The sequence below is a fragment of the Melanerpes formicivorus genome, unplaced genomic scaffold, assembly GCF_026170545.1.
Source record: "Melanerpes formicivorus ecotype bairdi unplaced genomic scaffold, bMelFor1.0.p_v2 SCAF_80, whole genome shotgun sequence".
Taxonomy (NCBI): domain Eukaryota; kingdom Metazoa; phylum Chordata; class Aves; order Piciformes; family Picidae; genus Melanerpes; species Melanerpes formicivorus.
Window position 1 is genome coordinate 3055149 of NW_027142432.1, and position 27258 is coordinate 3082406.

The 27258-nt window shown below is 46.9% G+C and overlaps 2 protein-coding genes and 1 pseudogene across 2 annotated transcripts in view; 1 reads left to right on the top strand and 2 right to left on the bottom strand.

Moving 5' to 3' along the window:
* Positions 1-27258, bottom strand: part of LOC137454451 (zinc finger protein 721-like) — a 144583-nt gene that overhangs the window by 69519 nt on the left and 47806 nt on the right. The window lies entirely within an intron of this gene.
* Positions 10948-11880, top strand: LOC137454376 (olfactory receptor 14J1-like; the record flags this gene model as incomplete). The annotated part of the gene is made up of 1 exon (XM_068164423.1): positions 10948-11880. A coding segment is annotated over exon 1 (903 nt), but the record flags the coding sequence as incomplete, so codon positions are not given.
* On the bottom strand, positions 18184-24317 carry LOC137454417 (olfactory receptor 14A16-like; annotated as a pseudogene).

Below are 27258 nucleotides of genomic sequence, written 5' to 3' on the forward strand. Positions count from 1 at the left end.
TTTGATCAGCGGATTCCACTTTATTGAGCATCAGACACATCTTATATACAGTTTGCTATAATTATGCCCACTTGGCAACATACTATTGGTTGCTCTCTAAAAGGTTACATCATTGTTTTCACAACTCTGTGGAATTCTTCCATCCGGCCTAATTGCTCTCTTTCCCAGATCTCGCCTCCTCCTTATCTTGCTTGCCTCCCATCTCAGGGGCAGCTGGACTTCAGCATACCAAGCAATCAGCACTTTCTCACATCTCCTCTCCGCCAGTATATTATCAACAGAGAATTCTTCAAGGCCTGAATTGCACAGGTGTTCCTGGGACCCATGTCCCCTCTTGTCCGACAACAATTCCCCCGTTTTTCTTTTGTGCAAGTAAGGCCTTGGAAGTTATTCTTTGAACACTTTGCATAATACAATTATAAACAAGTTTAACAATAATCAAAATGAGTACAATAATACCTAAGAACCTTAAAACTTACTACTATAATTAACAAACATATTTACATTAAGTCTGGGTATCCCTATCAGACACGTCTGAAAAAGTTCAATCAATTCATTATTACCTGTTATGTTGCATCTTTATTTTCTCTAGGATGGTCAAAAAGCATAATTTGTTTAATGGTAGCAAGATTTCTTTAATCTGTAAAGGTAGATCTGGCCAGGCTCTAGCTTCACAGACAGAAAACTTGCAGGCAATCAGCAAGAGCAAAAGAGCTTCATTGCTTTGCCCAATATAAAAATTACCCATAATAATGTGTTTTTGGTCATCCTAGTAATACTAATCTCTTATTGGTACCAACTTCACCCAAAAAGCAACCTTACAATAGTTTTCTTCATCTTATATAGTTTCATCATCTATATAAGCAAACTTATGCTAAATAGAAGGGAGGCATATGATAGTCTTAGAATAGGTGGTCAAATCCCTTCTCCCTACATTCAGTGTGGTAAGGGTCAGAGCATCCACTTTCACACATGCTCAATTGTGCAGGCTTCTTATCTGAAGAAAACAAATTCCCAGTTCTGAATGTTTATCTTTAAGACAGCTCCTTCTCAGCCATGATGTCTCCAATTAACCAGACAGTGTCCTTGCAAGTCTGCAAGAGAGGTTTCTTTCTCTTTACCCTCTAAACAGGCCTCACAAGATCCTGACCCTTAATCCCAGTGCACTCTAAGTCTTACAATTTTGACACAAATTACCAGTATATTCATCACAATTCTCCCCCTTTTTTTTTTTTGTCACCATTGATTTGTGTTAAAATTTCCAGATATTTCAGAACCTTCTTAATTGGATCATAATTAAGTTCATCTGTTCTGATCACATTCTGATCATAATTCTCTACTTGTAACTCGTTGACATGAGCAATCTTACTTAAAGGTCTTAGTATTTTGTAACAACAATTGCAGAGTATTATGCATAGCAATATTACAATTATTCCAACAATATTACAAACAAATGTTGAAGCCAATTTAGATTTGGTAACCAGAAAGTTAATTTATCCCATATTTCTTTAAATCCACAAGAAGTATCATCTAAAGAAATCTGATGTAATATCTGATTGTGGTTTACAATCGCCTGTAAATCTGTTTCCACTCGTTTATCTAGATTAACATAACTACAACAACTTACATTTATGACTACACATACACCCCCTTCCTTAACATATAAAAAATCCAAAGCTAATCTATTCTGAGTAGATATTTTCGAGAGACTATTGATTTCAATTTGCTGCACTTTTATTGCATCTGTGCTTGCATTTACTATGATTTCAACTGTAGCAGAAAAATTTACTATTGCTTTTTCAAGTTCAAGTCTTTTCTCTCCGGTCTGATCAAGATTCCACATATTTGCTTCTCCATAACTAATAAATTGTGAACACTTTGAATATTGCCCTATAAAAATTACATCGCCACATCCAGGGTCAGTTCTATTTCCCCCCTTATTCTTGTCTATAGTTATTTGCCAACATCGCTGGACACAAGGTACTGGCATATTCGCATGTAAAGGTTCCTCAAATTGTAATTTCCACCTTAACTGAGATTGTGGGATCTCCATATGATCCTCATGCTTATGATTTTGGAATACTTTTGTATTTCTGTTACATTAGGAAAGGCTGTTCCTATTAAAGGAAGCCCATGGGCCGAATTTTTAGGTAGCCGGGAACAGATCCAACAATCAGTCAAATTATAACTATTCACTATCCCTTTCAATAGATGCAGATAAGTGTTTTGTTCCCATGACCTTACTTCAAATGGTGCTATCATCAATATGATTAATGGGGTTATGATCTTAGCTCCTTTTAATCTGTATATCATTACTGATGTTGAAAGAGAATTCATCCACACAGGGCAACGTGGTTTTTGATCTCAATTGAACTCCTTATGTGCAAATAGGGCTAGGATCAAAATTAGGCTCCACCAGTATATGTTAACTCTTCCTCCTCGGCCTGCTGGGGTGCAACCAGCAGCTGGGTGTATTTTCTTCTCGGCAGCAGTTACATTCTTCAGGAGTCCTACAGATTTTAACTCCTTAACCCACTTCAAAATTCCATTTGGAGTCTCTTCTCTACTTCCTTGGTTAGTTCGTTTACCATTTCCCATTGTGCTTTTGTTATTTCAATTCCTCTTCCTTCAAAATCTTATGTCTCTTACTTTTCCTTTTACTAATCCCTTTTAATTATTCCTGATATTTCCCAACTAAAATTTCTCTAGTCTTTATTTCCCACTTATGCCAATCCCTTTCAATAATTTTCCATGGGGATTTAAATCCTTTTTCTCACCACAAAATAGGTTTTCTGTATTTACCAGCCCAAACTGCCTATTTTCAGATTCAGCATTCAGGACAAAATATTTTTTTGATTGATGCTTTTGACCCCAGATTATCATAACAGTTATTGTGATCGATGTTCGACTTCATGGGAAATGCTGTTCCCTCTTAGTCTTGATTCTTCTGCACATTAGTGAAGGAATAGTTGTTAAAATTAATACCTATTTACTACAAACCTTAACTTATGCTAATACCAAAAATCCTTAAAACCTTAAAAAACTATGTTAAAATTAATCCATCAAATCAGTGTCTAAAAAGAAATAAAATTGTTACATTAACTAAAAAACACTTTCCAAAATTAAAACCTGTTTATACATTCCTTAACTATATTACATGGAGCTCCTTTGAAATGCCTAGGCAGACAACTAAGAAGGTTCGAACCAAAAGAAAATCTTACAATTTGAACTCTTAACTAAGTGCATACACCTTACTGCAATTACTATGTACTAAGTACTTATAAATACCAAATGCTTACTTATTCATTATGCTTATTAGAAAAACTTAACAAAACTCTAAATAACAAATCTCTGAAAGACGTTACAATCAGAAATGACAAAATGAGTACTGTTGCTTTAAATCAAAACAGAGTGGTGCGGCTAAAGCCGCTGCGGGGGAAAGGGGTGGGGGCTGCTGCCGTGGCAGCTGCTCCGCTGCTACTGTCGGTGCTGTCGGTGTCGGTGGTGCGTCAGCCGGTACCGCCTTGGTCGGAGCCGTCGGTATCCGCGGGGGCCGGCAGGGCTCGCGGGAGGAGTGCGGTGGCAGGAACGCTGTAACCGCGAGCCTCCAAGCGCTCCATTTTTTCTAAGAGGGGCTGTAAAGCAAAGTCGGCGCTGTTTGAATTCCTCGCTGCCGGTGTCGTCTTCCGAATCCGAGCCGTCGCTGGCGATGTCAGAGGAAGGTGTTGATAAAAGGGGTCGAACACACTGAGCTGCCTTTTTCCGGCTTTTTCTCCGCTGTGTGCAAACGGCAGTGGTGGGGGCTGGTAAACGCGGTGTGGTTGCCGCAAGATGTATCAGGGGCAGCCCCGGTCGATCGGTTGATAGTTCTCAAACACATCTTTCAGCTGCAACTCAGATACACCTGGCGCTGCATCTCGTCCTGACAAAGTTGCTCTAACTGCAGCAGCTATTCGCTATTTCAGTTCATAGGTTTTAACACAGTTCATGCATTCTCGCCACGGCTTTTGCAGCTTGATGGTAACCCAGTCCCACAGTTTGTCAAAAAACTTATCTGCTAACTTATGTCATTCTCCTTCTTCAAAGACACTATTAGGGTCCTGAAAACACCCTTTAGCAGTACCCTAAGTAAACAATCCTGCTAATTCCTTACTAAAGTCTATATCATTAACACATTGCTTTTCTAAAAAGCACTTAAATAAATCATATGCCTCTTGCCTCTCCATATTTACCGTCAGTGCACACTGTTTTGCAGCTTTTCCAGAGGTATCGGCAGTGTATCTTGGCTGGATCACTTCTGTAAGTGCATCCAAGGTGCGGAGCCTTTCCTGCTTGTCGGCTGCCCTTTTGACCCACCGGCGCAGTGTTTCTCTTCTTTTCTGCTTACCAGCTGCCCTTTGACCCACTGGTGCAGGTTTCCTTTGGCTCTTTCACCTCCTGTGCTGCTGCAGGGCTGAAACCATTACACCCAACCGTGGCCAGGATCATATCCTTTAGGAGCAGGGGGGGTCCCTTTTATCTCCAGGCAGAGAGGGTCCCTGTTTGGGCGCCATTTGTTGTGGTGGGAAGCATTGAGCAGACAATCAATATGATTGGTAATCAGGCTTCGACTTTATTGTTCAAAAACACAGCTTATATAGTATATTCAGCAGCTAAATATGCATACGTGTCATTATTCTATGAGCTATTAGTCCAGGGTTACATCATATTGTCCATCCTACTTGTGGTTAGGCCTACGTGCAACTCCACAACCTCCTTTCTCAGTAGGTCTTTGTTTCGCATATATACTTTGTTTCACATACTACTATCTTGTAAGTAACTATTTCACATGGTGCTATCTTCTAAAAATTACAAGCACAGTCACAGGGCTGTGGTGACCTTGCTACATCAGCATACCAGCTAAGCTGTGAGCAATAAACAACAAAATGGAGTCTGGCCTATACACTCTGATCAAACAGCTGTTCCATAGAACCATGTCCCTGCAATTCAAGCCATTCCCCAACACTCTGTAACCTCGACTCCAGAAACCAAGAGGTCATCCACGTGTCTCACCTGGAGCTCTTTGCCACAAGCACCAGGTTGGACCATTGTCACTTGCAGCCGTGTACAAAATGTTCTTAATGTCTGGACCATCTCGGACAGGTCCCAGACCCACTGCTTGAACTACCTCTTGCTTTATCTGGTCAAAGGCTGCTTGTTGTTCAGGTCCCCAGTGGAAATGGTTTCTCTTTTGAGTCACATCATACAGAGGTTTCACAATCTGACTGTATCCAGGAATGTGCAGTCTCCAAAATCCCACTATCCCCAAGAAACGTAGGGTCTCTTGCTTGTTTGTGGGACTTGCCATGGTAGACTCTATTAACCACATCCACTGGAATGTGTCGGCATCCATCCTGCCACTGTACTCCCAGAAACTGGATCTCTCTGGCAGGTCCTTTAATCTTGTCTTGCTTGATGGCAAAACAAGCCTGTGCAGATGATCACATACACAATACACAGTATTTACAAGATATACAGAAATGTACAGCAAAGAACATAACACAGAAGACCTTTCCCTCCTCCAAGTAGAGGGGTTCCCCCCCAACAGTATCCCCTTCACCCCCTTCCTCCCTTTTTCAACATAAATGATTAGAGAGAGAAAAGGTAATTATTAAGGAGGGAATTCTGTTAGTTCAAAGCAAGAATTAGTTTCTTATCTGTTAGTTCAAGGTCAGCACCCGCCAGCACAGACAGAACACAGCTGTTGCTCAGAGAGACTGAACCAGACAGACTGAACTGACTGAGATTGAAACTGAACTAAAGCTAAAAATTTAAAGTTGCATTCTACCAATCTACCAATGAAATTTGTTTAGACTTATCTCTGTTTTCATTCTACACCAAAACATTAATCCAGAGTGTTCCAGAAACTGTCCCTTCCTTAAAGGCACAGCCTAAAATGGTCACATTGACACAGCTTTGCCTGATGGTATCATAGTATCATAGCATCATAGTATCAGTCAGGGTTGAAAGGGACCACAAGGATCATCTAGTTCCAACCCCCCTGCCATAGGCAGGGACACCCCACACTAGATCAGCCTGGCCAGAGCCTCATCCAGTCTGGGCTTAAACACCTCCAGGGACAGGGCCCCAACCACCTCCCTGGACAACCCATTCCAGGGCTTCACCACTCTCATGGGGAAGAGCCTCCTCCTCACCTCCAGCCTGAATCTCCCCACCTCTAGCTTCATTCCATTCCCCCTAGTCCTATCACTACCTGAGATCCTGAGCAGTCCCTCCCCAGCCTTCCTGCAGGCCCCCTTCAGATACTGGAAGGCCACAATGAGGTGACCTTGGAGCCTTCTCTTCTCCAGACTGAACAGCCCCAACTCCTTCACTCTGTCCTCATAGGAGAGGTGCTCCAGCCCTCTGCTCATCCTCCTGGCCCTTCTCTGGACACCTTCCAGCACCTCCACATCCCTCCTGTAATAGGGGCTCCAGAGCTGGACGCAGTACTCCTGGTGGTATTTCACCAGAGCTAAGTAGAGGGGGAGAATCACCTCCCTTGACCTGCTGGCCACACTTCTCTTGATGCAGCCCAGGATCTGATTGGCTTTGTGGGCTGCAAGTGCACATTGAGAGCTCATATTGGGCTTCTCGTTCACCAGCACCCCCAAGTCTCTCTCCTCAGGGCTGCTTTCCAGCCAGTCACAGCCCAACAGCCAGTTCTGCCTTGCTTAGGAGGAAGTGAAGCAGAAAAGGTCATGGTGAAGATCTCTGCTCTTCCAGTTCTCTGGAATAGAACTGCAGGTGCAGGATCAGCTTCCCAGGGTGGAGTGAAACAGGTTGCAGAAAGAGCTGCTCAGGAGGGAATGGCTCCAGGCATGGTCTTTGCCTCAGAAGGAGGAGTGGGCACAACACTGAACAAAAGCTGTTGTGTTTCCATGGATCAGAGAGGAAGGACATCCATAGACATGGGTGAGAGATGGGAACAAAGCAGGATTGTGCAGGAAGTAGGAGCCAGCACAAGTTCTACACCGTGAGGGTAGTGGAACACTGGAACAGGTTGCCCAGGGAGGTGGTAGGTATCCCATCCCTGGAGATATTGAAGGTGAGGCTTGACAGGGCTCTGGGTAACCTGATCCAGTTGAGGATGTCCCTGGGAAGGTTGGACAAGAAAACCTTTGGAGGTCCCTTCCTGCCCAGCCCATTCCATGATCAGTGAGATATGGGAACCAAGCAGATTCTGCATGAAGTGTGGAAGGAAGACACCACCTGGGGCTTCTCAGAGCTCTGGGTCTGGCTATGGTTGTGGATTCCTGCCTTGGGCTTCAGTCTCAAGCAGCTGGTTGGAGCAATAACCCTGAGCTTGTTCTGCTTTGTTTGCATGGCTGTTGTAGTGAAGGGCATGTGTGAGTGCTGCTCTGCTTCAGGAAGCAGAACAGGGGACAGCAAGGACCTCTCTGGGAAGAGCTGGGGCAAATCTCACCTTCAAGAGCAGGCCCTAAGCCTCTGTCTTCTCCTAAGCTCCCATTTCAAGGACCAGGCCTAAGGCCTGTCTGCATTTCATAGAGCAATACTGAGCAAGACTTTCCTGAGGTTCATTTCCCTATTCCAAATGCCCTGGGATGGAGCAAAACCTGCACACAGGGAAGGTGGCCAACTGCAGTTAGGCTGTGGCAGGTGGAGTGTGGCAAATCAGACACAGAAGTTCACAGTATCACACAGTATCATAGTATCACCAAGATTGGAAGAGACCTCAAAGGTCATGGAGTCCAACCTGTCACCACAGACCTCATGACTAGACCATGGCACCAAGTTGTCCTCCTCCTGGACTCAGCAATGCTGCAGACATATCTGGATTCTCGGTGCCTGGGTGTGGGTTTCTGCAGTCTGAAGGAGAAGCAAGGAACTAGGGAGGCTGAACAGGAGATCTGCCAGGATGGGGATTGACATCTCTGTGGAGAGGCTGAAGGACCTGAGCTGCTTCAGCCTGCTGAATGGAGGCTCAGGGCACTGCCAGAGCAGTGTGCACATGGCTGAAAGGTGAATTCAGAGAGGATGGAGCTCTTCTGGGGAGTGGAGAGAGAACAAAACCTCCACAAAGTGCAGCTTGGAAGGTTCAGAGTGGAGATGAGGCCAAAGACATGTCCCTCAAAGGGCAGAGCTGCTATGCATGAGGCCATCCAGAGGTGTCAGGAAATGGCAGGGAGAGCACAGACAACTCAAGGAAGGGGTGGAAATGGCAGGGGGAGAGCTGGCTGGGGAAGCAAGATTGATGTCATCAGACTGAAGGGGAAGAGCTGCAGGGCATGGGACAGTGGAGGAAAGGCTGCAGTAGGAATGGCCAAGGCTGAGAGTCCCAACAGGACCATGGGTTTTGTGCCTTTGGCTCTGGCACTTGCCTCTGCCACCAAGGCCTGTGAGGAGAAATTTTTCTTTGAGGCTTTGAGGTTCTTCTATTGCAAGGGCAGTGGTCAGGGCTTGGCCTTTCTGCTTCACAGACCAAAGGCAAGTTTTTCTGCCCTGTACTTTGTCTCCCTGCAATCCTGGCCTCTAACAAGCTGCTCTAACAAGTCCCTGGGGAGCCTTTGTCAGTAACAAGCCTCAGTGAGGCCAATCAGTGCTTCAAGGTACTTTGGAGTTTTCTTCTGACTTGGACTTCTTGAGAGGCTTCTTGGCAGTACCTTGGCAGAGTCTCCTGGCAGTACCTGAGGATGATGTAATCAGCCCTAAATACTCCATGGGGCTCATTAAATACTGCTGAACCTCTAATTATTGCCAAGGTTTCTGCAGCTAATTGGAGAGATTTTTGCTGTACAAAGCATCTGATAAAAAGTACTTTTAAAGGAACATTTCATTCCTTTTCAGCAAAAACCCACAGCAAAACCTGACAAGGTCCTACCCTGGTCACTGCTCATCCTCACTCCCCACTGCCCCCAGCAGAGCCCAGAGCCACAGGTGAGGGACAGGATCTGCCTTGTCAGGGGCTGGGGCTCAGGGCTTGGCCCTTTGGATCAATGAAACCCCTCCAGGTTTCCTCAGCAGCAGAGCCACCTTGAGCTGCTTGACCTGACCTGTCAGCACTGCCTCAGTTCTCTGCTCTCACCACAGCCTGGAGATGCTTCAGTGCCTCCAGTAATGCTTCCCTTGCACCCACTGTCTCCTGCTCTAACCAGACCCTGGGGACATTTTCCCAGTATGCTTCACTGGGACCCATTAAGAGTAGAAGAAACTTCAGAGTTTGAATCTGACTTTGACTTCTGGAGAGGTTTCATCAGCTTCTCCGTCTCTGAGGCTCATGGACTCATCACCAAAGCAACCAGAGGGCTCCTTTAAATGCCTTGGGCTGGTCCGTTTGTGCTGAGCTAGGCCAGGCTCCTGGGCTGGAGGGATCTGCTGGCAAGCAGGAAGCACTTCAAGAGACAGCTCTGGCCAGGAGCAGGTCCTCTGCACAGCACAGCAGGGCTGAGGACACTGCCAGAGGATCTCAGGGACGTGAGGAAGGCAGAGAGAGCTTCAAGGTGGCCAGGACTGAGAGGGTGACTAAGAACTCACTGGAGGAGAAGTCACTGCAGTCACTGACACAGTGAGGCTGTGGGTGCAGGACACTGCAGCTGTAGCTCCTGGAGGCATCTCCATCTCAGCAGCTGACGCTCAGCTGAAGGCTCCTGGAGTGTGCACACAGAAGGAGGACCAAAGCCCTTCCCTTCCATCCTGTGAGCAGCAGTGAGCAGAGCTGGGTAAGGAGAAGGCTTCACCCCCAGCCCCTCTGCCTTTCTCTCTTCCCTTCACTATCTCTGCAGCACTGCAGGCCTGCTCCCTGTTTCTCCAACTCTCCATGGCTGTGGTGGTTTTAGGCAATGCCTTTAAAATTTAGTGTGACCGTTTGAGGCTGTGCCTTTAAGAAAGAGACAGTGCTGGGACACTATGGCTGAATGTTTTGGAATATTAACGAAAACAATCAGATATTCTAAACTAACTTCATTGGTGGATTGGTAGAACGCAGTTTTAAGCTTAGGTGCAGCTGGGACTTTCCTCAGTTCGCTCCTTTCCTTTTCCCTTTCCAGCTCGTCCGCTTCTGGGCTCCCTGCCAGACTGATTGTGGACAGATAAGCAACTAAGGCCTATTAATACTTTGCTTTAATTAATAACTTTTTCTCTCTTTCTAACCCTCTTTGGGGAAAAAGGGGAGAGAAGGGGGTACAAGGGGGGAACCCTCCTCCAGAAGTCAAACAGTCACAATTAGTTACAGATTTTGAGCAGAAAAGTAGAAACAAAATAAATAGATCACTCTTGGGTGTGAAAAAGAAAAGAAAAGATTATTCTAAACAAATTCATTGGATAAATATCTGGAATCAGAGGTGCTGTACCATAACAATTCTCTCTCTTCTCTTCTCATCTCAGCTGTTCTGCTTCACTCTGGAGAGATCACCTGCTTTGGCTGCCCTTGGCTAAGTCTAACCCTCTGCTTTTTTTCTCTCTCCACTCCTCCTTTCTGTCTTGGAGCAGGGGGCTAGGGGTTAGGGTCAGAGGAACAGCTTCCCTAGTCTCTGGCCAGGGTTTTTTTGTGTTGATTAATAATTGTAAATAGCTGTCTAATATTGTCACTCCTGGATGTTTTGTACCTGTTCATTGCATTCCATTGTAGAGTGTAGCTCTTGCTTGTCAATACAGCTTCATTTGCTTCTAACTGAGCTGCTCCGGCAAAGATAATGCTAGGGGGAAATATCAACCCACCACAATGGGACTCTTGTTCTCTGGGATTGGGCTCTTGACCACTTTTTGTTCTGACACCAGAGAAATCTTCATGGCAATTCTGGGTCCCTGCTGCATTTGAAGCTGTGATGAACTCTGCCATGGGTTGGTAGTGATGGGATTGAGCTGATCCATTCCTCAAGCAGCTCAGGGACAGGGCTTACAATGAGGCTAAGAGAAGTGTGCCCTAACTTGTCACTGCCTTTCTCTCCTTGGACAGGTCTCCATGGCCAGAGGCAGCAGATGGCCAACAGCAGCTCCATCACCCACTTCCTCCTCCTGCCATTCCCAGGCACAAGGCAGCTGCAGCTCCTGCACTTCTGCCTCTTCCTGGCCATCTACCTGGCTGCCCTGCTGGGCAATGGCCTCATCTTCACCACCATAGCCTGGGACCACCACCTCCACACCCCCATGTACTTCTTCCTCCTCAACCTCTCTCTCCTTGACCTGGGTGCCATCACCACCACTGTTCCCAAGTTCATGGCCAATACCCTGAGGGAGTCCAGGGACATCTCCTATGCAGGATGTGTTCTTCAGGTCTTTCTGTTTGCCTTTTTCATTTCAACAGAATTTTCTCTCCTCACCACCATGTCCTATGATCGCTATGTTGCCATCTGCAGAGCCCTGCACTATGAGACCCTCCTGGGCAGCAGAGTTTGTCTCCACCTGGCAGCAGCTGTCTGGGCCTGTGGAATTCTGTATTCTCTGCTGCACACAGCCAATACATTTTCCCTGCCTCTCTGCCAGGGAAATGCTCTGGACCAGTTCTTCTGTGAAATCCCCCAAATCCTCAAGCTCTCCTGCTCCACATCCTACCTCAGAGAACTTTGGCTTATTGTCTTCAGTGCCTGTTTATTCTCTGTCTGTTTTGTGTTCCTTGTGGTGTCCTATGTGCAGATCTTCAGGGCAGTGCTGAGGATCCCCTCTCAGCAGGGACGCCACAAAGCCTTTGCCACCTGCCTCCCTCACCTGGCTGTGGTCTCCCTCTTTCTCAGCACTGGCTTCTTTGCAAACCTGAAGCCCTCCTCCATCTCCTCCCCATCCCTGGACCTGGTGGTGTCAGTTCTGTACTCAGTGGTGCCTCCAGCAGTGAACCCTCTCATCTACAGCCTGAGGAACCAGGAGCTCAAGGCTGCCCTCAGCCAACTGATCCCTGGATGCCTTCAGAAGCAATAAACTCTTTGTCTTCTCCTGCAGAGCAGTTCTGATGTCACTCAGTGCAGGCCCAGCCTGGTTTCTCGAGTTATGGCTGCTGCTGGGGCTGTTCCCCTTGGGAGAATATTGTTCCCACACAAATGTCTTTCTTCAGACCATTTCTGGTTCAGTGTTGTCCTGTCTGGTGTGACCCAGAGGCTGCAGACATGAGGAGCTGTGCTCCCTGTGTGGTCAACACAAGAAAGGACACTGCAGGGAGTTGTTTCTCTTGTTTCCTTCCTCCAAGGCTTCTGTGGAGCTGCAGGGCAGTGCCTGTGTGCAGAGGTGGAGGGGCAGAGTCCCAGCACAGCAGCAGTGCCAGTGCCAGAGCTTGGGCTGTCCTCACCTGCTCTTTATTCCCTTCCAGCCTCTCCTGCTGAGCCTCTGTGGTGGGTGTAATGGGTTGGGGCAGACCCCCTCCCCACCATGCGCAGAAATAACGACTCAGACAAACGGATTGCAAAAGCGATGAAAAGTTTAAATAGAACGGTGAGTGCGTGCAGAGAACTAGAAACACAGTGACAAGAGAGAGACCCAAAACAGACCCAGAGAGATCCCATTCCCACCTGAGGGTGCACCCAAACCCCCAGGGCTCCTCCTTCCCCCCCCCCACTGCTAGGCTAGTCTCAGCTGGCCAGATCTGAGACTGCCCATCCCCCCGTGGCCTTGGGCCTAACCAGGCCCATGGCCGGGAGATCTCTTCCCCAGTTACCAGGTGGCGAGGAGGAAGGAAAGAGGAAGTGCCTGACCCCGCCGTGAGACTTATAGTGGTGCAAGGGATCATGGTAGGAAATAACCTAATTTCCTGTGCCCACCCACTGGGCTGGACTGCTGGACACAGGAAACACCCCTGTAGCAGAGGGCAGCCAGCCCAAACTACGACAGGAGGGCAAGGCCTGAGTGCTCTGGCAGCTTGGGCAGTGTACTGCTGTGTGGCAGTGCTGGGTCTGCAGGCAGGGTCAGGCCAGGGCTGCTTGTGGGATAGAGCTGTGATCCAGAGCAGCACTGCCATCAGAACAGGAGGTCTCCTCATGCCTTCACACCCCAACCCCCTCCCATTACAGACTGCACCTACTCAGAGTCCAATGTTTTTCTCCAGTCCATTTCTGATTCAGCACTGGACTGTCTGCAGTGACCCAGAAACTGTAGACATGAGAAACACTGTTCCCTGTGGTTTCAAAACAATCAAGGACCCTTCAAGTTTTGTTTCTCTGAGCACCTTCTGGAAAGCTTTCTCTGAAGCTGCAGGGCACTTCCTGTGTGCAGAGGTAAAGAGGTAGACTCCCACTAGAGGTTGCTGGGCTCTGATCCTTGGAAGAATGTGTCAGGCTCTTGTCCATTGTTCAGGACACTTGGACAATAGACAATGGTCTGAAACTGATGAGGTTCAGGCTACACAGAGAGACAAAGTTTTCCAACATGAGGATAATCAGCCCCTGGAAGCTGTTTTCCTGAGAGTGTGCAGGAGCTCTGCCCCAGGCAGTGACCACTACATGTTTGGCTCAAGCCCTGAGGAATCTGCTGTGATTCTGCTTAGAGCTGGAGGTTGGTTGAGACACTTCCTGAAGTCCCTTCCAGCCTGACTGCTGCTGTCCTCCCTTGCACTTCATAGCTTCCAATTAGGGAAAGCTCTTGGACCCTCCCTGTTCACAGCACTCATTCCCAGCAAGTGCAGAGCTTTCTCACAGGGTATCCCAGCCAGCACTGACCACATCCTTCACTTCACCCAAGATCTTCTCTGGTTACTGTTGTAAAGCACTCCACAAAGAACCTCTGACCCTCCTGGCCTTGCACTTCTGGGGTTGTACCTTCTGATGGTATTGCTGAGGTTCCTGTGGTATTTACCCCCTTGGGTGGCAACTCCATGGAACAGTTTTCATTCCATACCTGTAGTGTCCTGCAATTCCCCACACTGTTAACTTGTTTGAGGCACTGGCCCTCTAACCTTAAATGCTGTCATGCTGGGATTCCAGTCCACAGGGACCTGGACACGTGAGTGGATTTGGCCATCAAAGACCTCCTGAAGTTTCACAAGGCCAAGGCAGGCAAGGTCTGCACGGGGGCAGAACAACCTCATGCCTCTGGACAGGCTGTGATGTGACCAGCTGGGCACTGATCCGAGGAAGGGGGCATGGGAGTCTTGATGGAAGCCACATCAGATGGTGAGGTTCCCATTTCTAAAAGAGGGTGGAGAACCTGGAGAAGTGCAGAGAGATTCACAGTATCACAGTATCACTAAGGTTGGAAGAGACCTCGAGGATCATTAAGTCCAACCTGTCACCACAGACCTCATTCTCTCATGAAGAGCTTAGGGCCCCACAGTACAGGACCTGTGTGGCAAGCTGGAGGCAGCTGGACCACTCTGGCCTGATGAAGGGCAGGTACATGACAGTCTAAAGGCAGACAGCACCTGCCTGGAGAGGTTTTGGAGCCAGGCTCTTCTGCAGTGCCAGATGGCATGACAGTGGCAACAGTAAGAAGGTGCTTGCTCCCAGGAGCTTTGCCCTGGGCCATAAGCAAGTTCGTGTCTGCTCAGTTTTGTCTGTTTTGTGTTCATGGTGGTGTCCTATGTGCAGGTCTTCAGGGCAGTGCTGAGGATCCCCTCTCAGCAGGGATGCCACAAAGCCTTTGCCCTCTGCCTCCCTGTGTCAGTTTTAGGCTATGCCTTTCAGAAGAGACAGCTACTGAGCACTCTGGCTGAATGTTTTGGTGTAAAAAGGAAAACAAAGATAATTCTAACCGAATCTCATTGGTAGATCAGTAGGAATGTAACTTTAAGGTTTTGCTCTGTGCAGTCAGCCTGAGTCTGTTTCAGTCTTGGTCTGGACAGCTGTTTTTCTTTCTTCTGTGCTTGGTGCCGACCTTGGATTAATGAGAGAAGAAAAGAATTCTTCCCTTAGCATATGCTTTGAACTAACAGAATTTCCCTTAATAATTACTTTTCTCTCTAACCCTTTTTGGGAAAAAAGTGAGGAAGGGGGAAAAGGTTTTTTTGGGGGGGACCCTCCTCTATTGGTGGGGGGGCAGTTTTTCTCTGTTACTTTCTTTCCTGTATATTTTTGTATACACTGTAAATACTGCATGTTGTGTATATATTCATTGCAGTTCATTCTGCTTGTGAAATACAGCTCTTTTCCATTTTGCTTCTCTGACTGAGTTAGCTGTGGTTTTGGGGGGGGGGGGAGGGGGGAGAACTGAACTTTTCTCACTACCACACATACCTAAATCCCCCCTCCTTATTTTTTGTTATTGTTGTTGTTCTTTTTAACCTAAAATGAGAATGCATGTTGTGTTATAATTAATTTTGACTTTCCCTTTAACTGTTTAAAATGATGGCAAGCTGGTGAGGTGACAGAAGTCCGTATGAACATTTTCTCTAATCACACAACAATCAAACAATCATAACAGTCAGCCCCAATTCAGCTGAGGTTTTTTTAGTAAATTCTTCTGATTGATGCTTTTGATCTCAGATTATCATAACAGTTACTGTGATCGATGTTCGACTTCATATTCTTGATTCTTCTGCTGTTGTTTATTGCGATGATTGCAGTTGACATGGGGTAGTTATCTCTTGCTGGTATCACTAAAACCCTTACCTATAAAATATACTATTTTTTTGTTATTGTTATTTTTTTCTGGATATATTTTTTAACTATTTTCAGAATTTTATTATTTTTATTTTAATTTTTTATTTCAATTAATTCTTTATTTTTTTTTATTTCTTTAATGTTAATTTTTAATACTTTATCATGCCCAGCAGTGCTCCACAGACGTTTGCCATGGCACTGTGGGCCATGGTTTAGTGGCCATGGCGGTGTTGGGTTGATGGCTGGGCTCAATGATCTTAGAGGTCTCTTCTAACCTTAATGATTCTAGGGCATACTGAACCCAGTCCCTTGCCCTTGAGAGCCTGGAGGCAGGCAGAAAGGAAGGAAGCATCTTCATTTATTAAAGATAACACAGCTATGGACACCAAGGCCCTGAGGAGTGAATCCGGAGGACCGCTGGGCCCCTCCCAGTGCATGCCCATCCATCAGGTCCCCTCTGTCCTGACGCTGCTGCAGGACCTGGGAAAACACAAACATCAGCACCATCATGTGATGTTTTTTCTTTTAATTTTAATTTTATTTTTAACCCAACTTTTTAATTTATTTTTTTTTATTTTTTGATCTTAATTTTAAATTTTTTAAAATTGTAATTAATTTTTTATTTTAAAATTTTTATTTTCTTTATATTTTAATTTTAATTTTATTTTTAATGTAATTTTAAATTATTTTTTATTTTTAAAATTATTTTGATTATTTTTATTTTTAATGTTTATTATTTTAAAATATTTTAATTATTTTGATTTTTTAATAAATATTTTCCATCTAATTTTTAAATTTAAAAGTCGTTATTTTTTCATTAATTTTAATTGCTTTTATTTTATTTTTAATTTTTTGCTTTTTTATTTTTTAATATTTGTATTTTTTTTTCCTTATTTTTCACATTTTTTTTTAATATATCCTTTTGTTTTAATCTAGTAGTCCCTATCTTAATAACCCTTTATTTTTTGCTAATAATCCTTATGGGTTTTGCTAATAGTTATTTTTTGTTACTGATCTTTATGTTTTTAGTTTTTTTAATTGTTGTTTGTTTTTATTATTACTTTGTTGAGTTGTTTTTATTTTCTTTTTTCTTTTGTTTTTTTAACTTCTTTTATTATTATTATTATAATTTGTTATTATTTTGTTATTTTGTACTTTATTTTTTATCTAAAATATTTTATTTTGTCATTTTTTATTGTACTTTTTGTATCTAAGTTGCATTTGGTGATACTGTGATTTTTTGTTTTGTTATATATATATTTTTAATTTTTGGTGTGTGGTTTTTTTACTATTGTTTTGTTTTTTTTATTTTTTGTATTTTTTATTTTATCTAGTCAATGTCTAAGAAGGAAATAGAGAGATGTTAGCAAAACTCTAAATAACAAATCTCTGAAAGACATTACAATCAGAAATGATGAAATTAGCACTGTTGCTTTAAATCAGAACAGAGCTTTGGTAGACTGGGGTCTTACCAGGAAAGGGAAGGTGTGGGAGGTGGGGGGGGGGGGTGTGCCTTGCAAGGTATGCCCTAACTGCAATTGTTTCTGCACTAGGGTCTTAACAACTTGCAGCCTATCTTGTCTGAGCAACCACTGTTCCACCCATACTGGATTAGCTGTTGTCTATTTTAATTTGAGGGTTGGTTGCTGACCAGTAGCCGCTACAGAAATGGAACAGGAATGAGTTTTCCTCCTAGCTAACTTAAGGCATCTCTGCCCAACAGAGCAACTGGAAGGGTTAACAAGTACGGTCTTACAGCAATTGATTTGCCATCTTTAAAAGCTAACTGCACTGGCTCTTTGCTAACCCAGGTTGTTTGCATACCTTTTAAACCCATGACTCCAGAATTTGCCATCAGCAATGGCTAGTGACCATTCCACTTATAGCAAGGTATAATAGCGACATTGTCTCCAGTATCCACAATCATTGAAAGTTGTACAGTTTGTCCACAAGAGTGTCTGATAGTTACAATTTCTTCTGGTTTTCCCTTTTGGATTTCTAGGGCCAATAAGATATTAGGGCATACCAGTGGAACCAAAGCCTTCTTGTTCTTGAATCCTGTATGAAGCCCTAGGCACTCAGGACTCAAATGGTATTAGCTGAGCAATTTTTGTCCCAACAGGAGTGCTAACAGGAAGGGTAATGGTATAGTGCATAATTTTCATAACCCAGTCATAATCATAATCTATTGAATAAGGAATTATAAAGATGCCCTGTCTAGAGGTAGACAATCTGCCAATTAACAGAGCACAGGGTCTGTGACCCAGAGGACCGTGCTGATTGGACTCGACAACATTTTGTGGACTCAAGAGTGACATCCACTGCTGTTGCCAGGTCTGCTCCACGCTGCCACAGGTGGCTGCGAGGGGGGCGGTCCAAGCACCCTGGTTTGGTGTCGTGGCACGGGGTGTACTTGCGCTGCAGGAGCAGTTTCCCTACCAACGATAATCTTGAGTAACATGATTAGGTCTGTGACAGTGAGCACAGCACTTTCGAGTCTGTCCAGCAGTCAGGCAATTTGATTTAAGGTACCTGGGTTTCCCAGAAGTACGATGTTTACCATCCAGGTTGTTTCCCTTGTGCGGTGGTCGTACTGGTGGTTTCACGACTGCTTCTATGGCCCTGGCTAGATACATTGCCATTTGTTGGTGCTTCATTCATTCTGCTGTCACGAGACAGTGGCACCTGTTGATAAGATGCTGAGAACCTGTTTAGTTTCTTCGTTAGCATTGTCAAATGCCAAAATATCCAGCATTTTTACCTTCATATCGTGAGTCAGATCTTGAATGTGGTATGCAAGGTACTGACAAAGCAACCAAGTGGCCCTGTTAGACCCTTGATTGTTTTGAAACCACAGGGAACAGTGTTCCTCATGTCTACAGTTTCTGGGTCACTGCAGACAGTCCAGTGCTGAATCAGAAATGGACTGGAGAAAAACATTGGACTCTGAGTAGGTGCAGTCTGTAATGGGAGGGGGATGGGGTGTGAAGGCATGAGGAGACCTCCTGTTCTGATGGCAGTGCTGCTCTGGATCACAGCTCTATCCCACAAGCAGCCCTGGCCTGACCCTGCCTGCAGACCCAGCACTGCCACACAGCAGTACACTGCCCAAGCTGCCAGAGCACTTAGGCCTTGCCCTACCACAGAGGCTCAGCAGGAGAGGCTGGAAGGGAATAAAGAGCAGGTGAGGACAGCCCAAGCTCTGGCACTGGCACTGCTGCTGTGCTGGGACTCTGCCCCTCCACCTCTGCACACAGGCACTGCCCTGCAGCTCCACAGAAACCTTGCAGGAAGGAAACAAGAGAAACAACTCCCTGCAGGGTCCTTTCTTGTGTTGACCACACAGGGAGCACAGCTCCTCATGTCTGCAGCCTCTGGGTCACACCAGACAGGACAACACTGAACCAGAAATGGTCTGAAGAAAGACATTTGTGTGGGAACAATATTCTCCCAAGGGGAACAGCACCAGCAGCAGCCATAACTCGAGAAACCAGGCTGGGTCTGCACTGAGTGACATCAGAACTGCTCTGCAGGAGAAGACAAAGACTTTATTGCTTCTGAAGGCATCCAGGGATCAGTTGGCTCAGGGCAGACTTGAGCTCCTGGTTCCTCAGGCTGTAGATGAGAGGGTTCACTGCTGGAGGCACCACTGAGTACAGAACTGACACCACCAGGTCCAGGGATGGGGAGGAGATGGAGGAGGGCTTCAGGTTTGCAAAGAAGCCAGTGCTGAGAAAGAGGGAGACCACAGCCAGGTGAGGGAGGCAGGTGGCAAAGGCTTTGTGGCGTCCCTGCTGAGAGGGGATCCTCAGCACTGCCCTGAAGATCTGCACATAGGACACCACAATGAACACAAAACAGACAAAGAATAAACAGGCACTGAAGACAATAAGCCAAAGTTCTCTGAGGTAGGATGTGGAGCAGGAGAGCTTGAGGATTTGGGGGATTTCACAGAAGAACTGGTCCAGAGCATTGCCCTGGCAGAGAGGCAGGGAAAATGTATTGGCTGTGTGCAGCAGAGAATACAAAATTCCACAGGCCCAGACAGCTGCTGCCAGGTGGACACAAACTGCTGCCCAGGAGGGTCTCATAGTGCAGGGGTCTGCAGATGGCAACATAGCGATCATAGGACATGGTGGTGAGGAGAGAAAATTCTGTTGAAATGAAAAAGGCAAACAGAAAGACCTGAAGAACACATCCTGCATAGGAGATGTCCCTGGACTCCCTCAGGGTATTGGCCATGAACTTGGGAACAGTGGTGGAGATGGCACCCAGGTCAAGCAGGGCGAGGCTGAGGAGGAAGAAGTACATGGGGGTGTGGAGGTGGTGGTCCCAGGCTATGTTGGTGATGATGAGGCCATTGCCCAGCAGGGCAGCCAGGTAGATGGCCAGGAAGAGGCAGAAGTGCAGGAGCTGCAGCTGCCTTGTGCCTGGGAATGGCAGGAGGAGGAAGTGGGTGATGGAGCTGTTGTTGGCCATCTGCTGCCTCTGGCCATGGAGACCTGTCCAAGGAGAGAAAGGCAGTGACAAGTTAGGGCACACTTCTCTCAGGCTCATTGTAACCCCTGTCCCTGAGCTGAGTGAGGAATGGATCAGCTCAGTCCCATCACTACCAACCCATGGCAGAGTTCATCACAGCTTCAAATGCAGCAGGGACCCAGAATTGCCATGAAGATTTCTCTGGTGTCAGAACAAAAAGTGGTCAAGAGCCCAATCCCAGAGAACAAGAGTCCCATTGTGGTGGGTTGATGTTTCCCCCTAGCATTATCTTTGCCAGAGCAGCTCAGTTAGAAGCAAATGAAGCTGTATTGACAAGCAAGAGCTACACTCTACAATGGAATGCAATGAACAGGTACAAAACATCCAGGAGTGACAATATTAGACAGCTATTTACAATTATTAATCAACACAAAAAAACCCTGGCCAGAGACTAGGGAAGCTGTTCCTCTGCCCCTAACCCCTAGCCCCCTGCTCCAAGACAGAAAGGAGGAGTGGAGAGAGAAAAAAAGCAGAGGGTTAGACTTAGCCAAGGGCAGCCAAAGCAGGTGATCTCTCCCGAGTGAAGCAGAACAGCTGAGATGAGAAGAGAAGAGAGAGAATTGTTATGGTACAGCACCTCTGATTCCAGATATTTATCCAATGAATTTGTTTAGAATAATATTTTCTTTTCTTTTTCACACCCAAGAGTGATCTCTTGATTTTGTTTCTACTTTTCTGCTCAAAATCTGTAACTAATTGTGACTGTTTGACTTCTGGAGGAGGGTTCCCCCCTTGTACCCCTTTCTCTCCCCTTTTTCCCCAAAGAGGGTTAGAAAGAGAGAAAAAGTTATTAATTAAAGCAAAGTATTAGTAGGCCTTAGTTGCTTATCTGTCCACGATCAGTCTGGCAGGGAGCCCAGAAGCGGACGAGCTGGAAAGGGAAAAGGAAAGGAGCGAACTGAGGAAAGTCCCAGCTGCACCTAAGCTTAAAACTGCATTCTACCAATCCACCAATGAAGTTAGTTTAGAATATCTGATTGTTTTCGTTAATATTCCAAAACATTCAGCCATAGTGTCCCAGCACTGACTCTTTCTTAAAGGCACAGCCTCAAACGGTCACACTAAATTTTAAAGGCATTGCCTAAAACCACCACAGCCATGGAGAGTTGGAGAAAGAGGGAGCAGGCCTGCAGTGCTGCAGAGATAGTGAAGGGAAGAGAGAAAGGCAGAGGGGCTGGGGGTGAAGCCTTCTCCTTACCCAGCTCTGCTCACTGCTGCTCACAGGATGGAACTGAAGGGCTTTGGTCCTCCTTCTGTGTGCACACTCCAGGAGCCTTCAGCTGAGCGTCAGCTGCCAAGATGGAGATGCCTCCAGGAGCTACAGCTGCAGGGTCCTGCACCCACAGCCTCACTGTGTCAGTGACTGCAGTGACTTCTCCTCCAGTGAGTTAGAATAAACCTTTATTAGAATAAACCAAACCAGGTTGGAAGAGACCTTCAAGATCATCGTGTCCAACCCATCAACCAATCCAACCCACCCAAACAGCTAACCCATGGCACCAAGCACCCCATCAAGTCTCCTTCTGAACACCTTCAATGACGGCGACTCCACCACCTCCCCGGGCAACCCATTCCATAGCGCAATCTCTCTTTCTGTATGGAACTTCTTCCTAACATCCAACCCGAACCTCCCCTGGCGCAGCCTGAGACTGTGTCCTCTTGTTCTGGTACTGGGTGCCTGGGAGAAGAGACCATCATCAGCCTGTCTACAACCTCCCTTCAGGTAGTTGTAGAGAGTGATAAGGTCACCCCTGAGTCTCCTCTTGTCCAGGCTAAGCAGCCCCAGCTCCCTCAGCCTCTCCTCATAGGGCTTGTGTTCCAAACCCCTCACCAACTTTGTTGCTCTTCTCTGGACTCGTTCCAGCAAGTCAACATCCTTCCTAAACTGAGGGGCCCAGAACTGGACACAGGACTCGAGGTGTGGCCTAACCAGTGCAGTGTACAGGGGCAGAATGACCTCCCTGCTCCTGCTGGCCACACTGTTCTTGATGCAGGCCAGGATGCCATTGGCCCTCTTGGCTGCCTGGGCACACTGCAGGCTCATGTTAAGCCTACCATCAACCAGCACCCCCAGGTCCCTCTCTGCCTGGCTGCTCTCTAGCCACTCTGACCCCAGCCTGTAGCACTGCATGGGGTTGTTGTGGCCAATGTGCAGAACCCGGCACTTGGATGTGTTAAATCTCTTGCCCTTGGACTCTGCCCATCTGTCCAGCCTGTCGAGGTCTCTCTGCAGAGCCTCTCTACCCTCCAGCAGATCAACTCTTGCCCCCAGCTTGGTGTCATCAGCAAATTTACTGATGATGGACTCAATGCCCTCATCCAGATCATCAATAAAGATGTTAAAGAGCACAGGGCCCAGCACTGATCCTTGGGGCACACCACTAGTGACTGGCTGCCAGCTGGGTGTGGCACCATTCACCACCACTCTCTGGGCTCGGCCCTCCAGCCAGTTCCTAACCCATCGCAGTGTGCTCCCGTCCAAGCCATGGGCTGACAGCTTGGCCAGCAGTTTGCTATGGGGGACGGTGTCAAAGGCCTTGCTGAGGTCCAGGTAGACTACATCCACAGGCCTCCCCACATCCACCAGGCAGGTCACCTGATCATAGAAGGAGATCAGGTTGGTCAGGCAGGACCTGCCCTTCCTAAATCCATGCTGGCTAGGCCTGATCCCTTGGCCATCCTGTAAGTGTTGTGTTATTGCACTCAGGATGACCTGTTCCATGATCTTGCCTGGCACTGAGGTCAGGCTGACAGGCCTGTAATTCCCTGGCTCATCCAACCGGCCCTTCTTATGGATGGGCACCACGTTGGCCAGCTTCCAGTCCTCTGGGACCTCGCCAGTGAGCCAGGACTGCTGGAAAATTATGGAGAGTGGCTTGGCCAGCTCATCTGCCAGCTGTCTCAGCACCCTAGGATGAATCCCATCTGGTCCCATGGACTTGTGGGGATCCAAGCTGCTAAGGAGAGTTCCAACCACCTGCTCATGGAACATAGGGAAACTGTGCAGCTCCCTGGCTCCTTCTGCTAGCTCTGCAGGCCAGCTGTCAGGAAGACGTTCTGTCCTTCTAGTAAAAATTGAGGCAAAGAAGGTGTTCTTAGTCACCCTCTCAGTCCTGGCCACCTTGAAGCTCTCTCTGCCTTCCTCACGTCCCTGAGATCCTCTGGCAGTGTCCTCAGCCTTGCTGTGCTGTGCAGAGGAGCTGCTCCTGGCCAGAGCTTTCTCCTGAAGTGCTTCCTGCTTGCCAGCAGATCCCTCCAGTCCAGGAGCCTGGCCTGGCTCAGCACAAACGGACCAGCCCAAGGCATTTAAAGGAGCCCTCTGGTGGCTTTGGTGATGAGTCCATGAGCCTCAGAGACGGAGAAGCTGATGAAACCTCTCCAGAAGTCAAAGTCAGATTCAAACTCTGAAGTTTCTTCTACTCTTAATGGGTCCCAGTGAAGCATACTGGGAAAATGTCCCCAGGGTCTGGTTAGAGCAGGAGACAGTGGGTGCAAGGGAAGCATTTCTGGAGGCACTGAAGCATCTCCAGGTTCTGATGAGAGCAGAGAACTGAGGCAGTGCTGACAGGTCAGGACAAGCAGCTCAAGGTGGCTCTGCTGCTGAGGAAACCTGGAGGGGATTCATTGATCCAAAGGGCCAAGCCCTGAGCCCCAGCCCCTGACAAGGCAGATCCTGTCCCTCACCTGTGGCTCTGGGCTCTGCTGGGGGCAGTGGGGAGTGAGGATGAGCAGTGAGCAGGGTAGGACCTTGTCAGGTTTTGCTGTGGGTTTTTGCTGAAAAGGAATGAAATGTTCCTTTAAAAGTACAGCAAAAATCTCTCCAATTAGCTGCAGAAACCTTGGCAATAATTAGAGGTTCAGCAGTATTTAATGAGCCCCATGGAGTATTTAGGGCTGATTGCATCATCCTCAGGTACTGCCAAGAAGCCTCTCAAGAAGTCCAAGTCAGAAGAAAACTCCAAAGTACCTTGAAGCACTGATTGGCCTCACTGAGGCTTGTTACTGACAAAGGCTCCCCAGGGACTTGTTAGAGCAGCTTGTTAGAGGCCAGGATTGCAGGGAGACAAAGACAAAGTACAGGGGAGAAAAACTTGCCTTTGTTCTAGGAAGCAGAAAGGCCAAGCCCTGACCACTGCCCTTGCAATAGAAGAACCTCAAAGCCTCAAAGAAAAATTTCTCCTCACAGGCCTTGGTGGCAGAGGCAACTGCCAGAGCCAAAGGCACAAAACCCATGGTCCTGTTGGGACTCTCAGCCTTGGCCATCCCTACTGCAGCCTTTCCTCCACTGTCCCATGCCCTGCAGCTCTTCCCCTTCAGTCTGATGACATCAATCTTGCTTCCCCAGCCAGCTCTATCCCTGCCATTTCCATCCCTTCCTTGAGGGAACACGGCACAACTGTCATGAAAATGGCAGTCAGCAAACCTGCCTAGCACTGACCTCAACGACTGTCACGATAATCCAAGATGTCAACAGAAAGCATCTAACTTATAACTTTGCTGTATATTTCTGTATATATTGTAAATACTGTATATTGCATATATATTCACTGCATCTCATCCTGATTGTAAATAGAGCTTATATTCATTTTTGTTTCTCTGACTGAGTTAGCCGTGGTTTCTTTGTGGGGGGGAGAACTGAACTTTCTCTCACCACCACAGGGAATGTTGGGGGAGACACCACACAGCAGGCTACGGAAAGCTGTCTATACCCTGAATTATTTAACCATCTCTCTGAGTGGTATGAACCCTGTCACAGTAACTCATTTCTTGTCATTGCAGTCTGTGACAAATCCTTTGGCAATATAAGGCCCCAGTGTAGGTCTGCAATTTACAGACCCTTGATTGGGAAGGCCCCTGGGATCTTGTGACCTGGGGCCATGGCTATGCTTTTGTTTCCACAGGTGCCAGGGTCCAGCAGGTCTCTGCGTGCTGTGTTTGGCCTACTGCAGAGCATGATCAATGGAAACAATACCCTGAGCCCATATCAACTAACTCCATGGGATAGCAAAACATTTAGGCAGCACTGCTGCATGCAGTAAATCAAACCTGGAATTTAAATGCCTGCCAAAATTCAATTGTAACACACCAGTAAGGTGTTTTGAGCATCAGGACATGTGGGATGATAATTTGCTCTTTGCCCCATTAGAGCCTCAAGAATTAGATATTTCAGGGACTTTCCAAGCAGAAAGCTGTGTGTACCTGCAGCATAGATCTGGAGCTGATCTAGTACTATGATCTTTAATCACACTCCCTTTGCCTTAAAGCCATGCAGGCTTAGCCTAACAGCTGAATGAGATGATCATGGAGGTATGAAGAACAAAGCTGAACACATAGCAGCCAGGATAATCTTGCTTCAGATTGCTACAGCAAAGCACCAGCTCAGCTAAGGGAACTGGCATCTTGGGTTGCAAAACAAGACAAGGAAACATCAAAAGTCTTGCTTGAATGAGCCACTGATGAGGACAGTGTCAGCCATGCCAGGCTGCAAAATCGAGCTGCTGTTGGTTCTTTGTTATCAGCTCAGGGTCAGGGCTGGACAGAATGTGATGGTCTGTGTTGTACACACTGAAGTGATCATTCTAAACATAGACATAAGAGTATTACAAACTGGGTTGTCAATATTGCTGATTGGATTAATCCTGGTGTTGGCAGTGTCCTGTTCATTCTCATGCCTGCAAAGGGCCCTGCAGAAGAGAATGAGCCCTGGGCAAAAAGGAGGAATTGTAGATAAAGCAGGTGGCCATGGGCAGCTTTAACCTTGACCTAAGCAGAGCTCTACCCTTGAATCAGGAATGTAAACAACTCCAGGAAAGAAGATCTGTGAACAACAAAGGAAGAAACAGAGAGGACTTCCCAGACTACCAAAAGGGGGAGAGAGGTACCTGGGCACCAAGCCTAAACTTAAGTACAAAGGGCACATGGACACAGAAAGAAAAAGATATAAGCCATGATGTGCATTAATCAAGTGGCCTCTGCTGAGGGCTGGTGCTTGAGCACATCTTGGTGTCATCCTTTTTCTCAGCCACCAACACTGCACAGCCTTAGCTGTTGAGTTTTTCCAGTTCTCTGAGTCCCTCCTTCCTGTTGTTGGTTTGGAGAACCTTGAGTTTTCCCTTCCATCAGCTAGCCAGGAGAAGTTCTCCTTACCTTTCACTTCCTGTTTTGGAATCTTTTGGTTTTGTCACAAGACATTGGTTTGGGTTTGCACTTCAGAGGCTGTGTAGACTTAATTTGTCTTCTAAAATCTGTTCGTGCATTCATGCCAGCTATTGAAGGGAAAGAGCTGTAGGCATGGGACAGTGTAGGAGAGGTCGCAGTAGGGATGGCTCTGGCAAGGCTGAGAGGCCCAACAGGACCAAGGTCTTTGTCCCCTTGGCTCTGGCAGTTGCCTCTGCCACCAAGGCCTGTGAGGAGAACCTTGGCTTTGAGGCTTTGAGGTTCTTCTATTGCAAGGGCAGTGGTCAGGGCTTGGCCTTTCTGCTTCCTAGAACAAAGGCAAGTTTTTCTGCCCTGTACTTTGCCTTTGTCTCCCTGCAATCCTGGGCTCTAACAAGCTGCTCTAATGAGTCCCTGGGGAGCCTTTGGCAGTAACAAGCATTAAGTGAGGCCAATCAGTGCTTCAAGGTACTTTGGAGTTTTCTTCTGACTTGGACTTCTTGGGAGGCTTCTTGGCAGTAGCTTGGCAGAGTCTCCTGGCAGTACCTGAGGATGATGTAATCAGCCCCAAATACTCCATGGGGCTCATTAAATACTGCTGAGCCTCTAATTATTGCCAAGGTTTCTGCAGCTAATTGGAGAGGTTTTTATTGCACAAAGCATCTGATAAAAAGTACTTTTAAAGGTACATTTCATCACTATTCAGCAGCAAACCACAGCAAAACCTGACAAGGTCCTACCCTAGTCACTGCTCTCCCTCACTCCCCACTGCCCACAGCAGAGCCCTGAGCCACAGGTGAGGGACAGGATCTGCATTGCCAGGGGCTGGGAGTCAGGGCTTGGCCCTTTGGATCAATGAAACCCCTCCAGGTTTCCTCAGCAGCAGAGCCACCTTTAGCTTGTCCTGACCTGTCAGCACTGCCTCAGGTCTCTGCTCTCCTCAGAGCCTGGAGATGCTTCATTGCATCCAGTGATGCTTCCCTTGCATCCACTGTCTTCTTCTGCTCTAACCAGACCCTGGGGACCCTTTTCCAGTATGCTTCAGTGC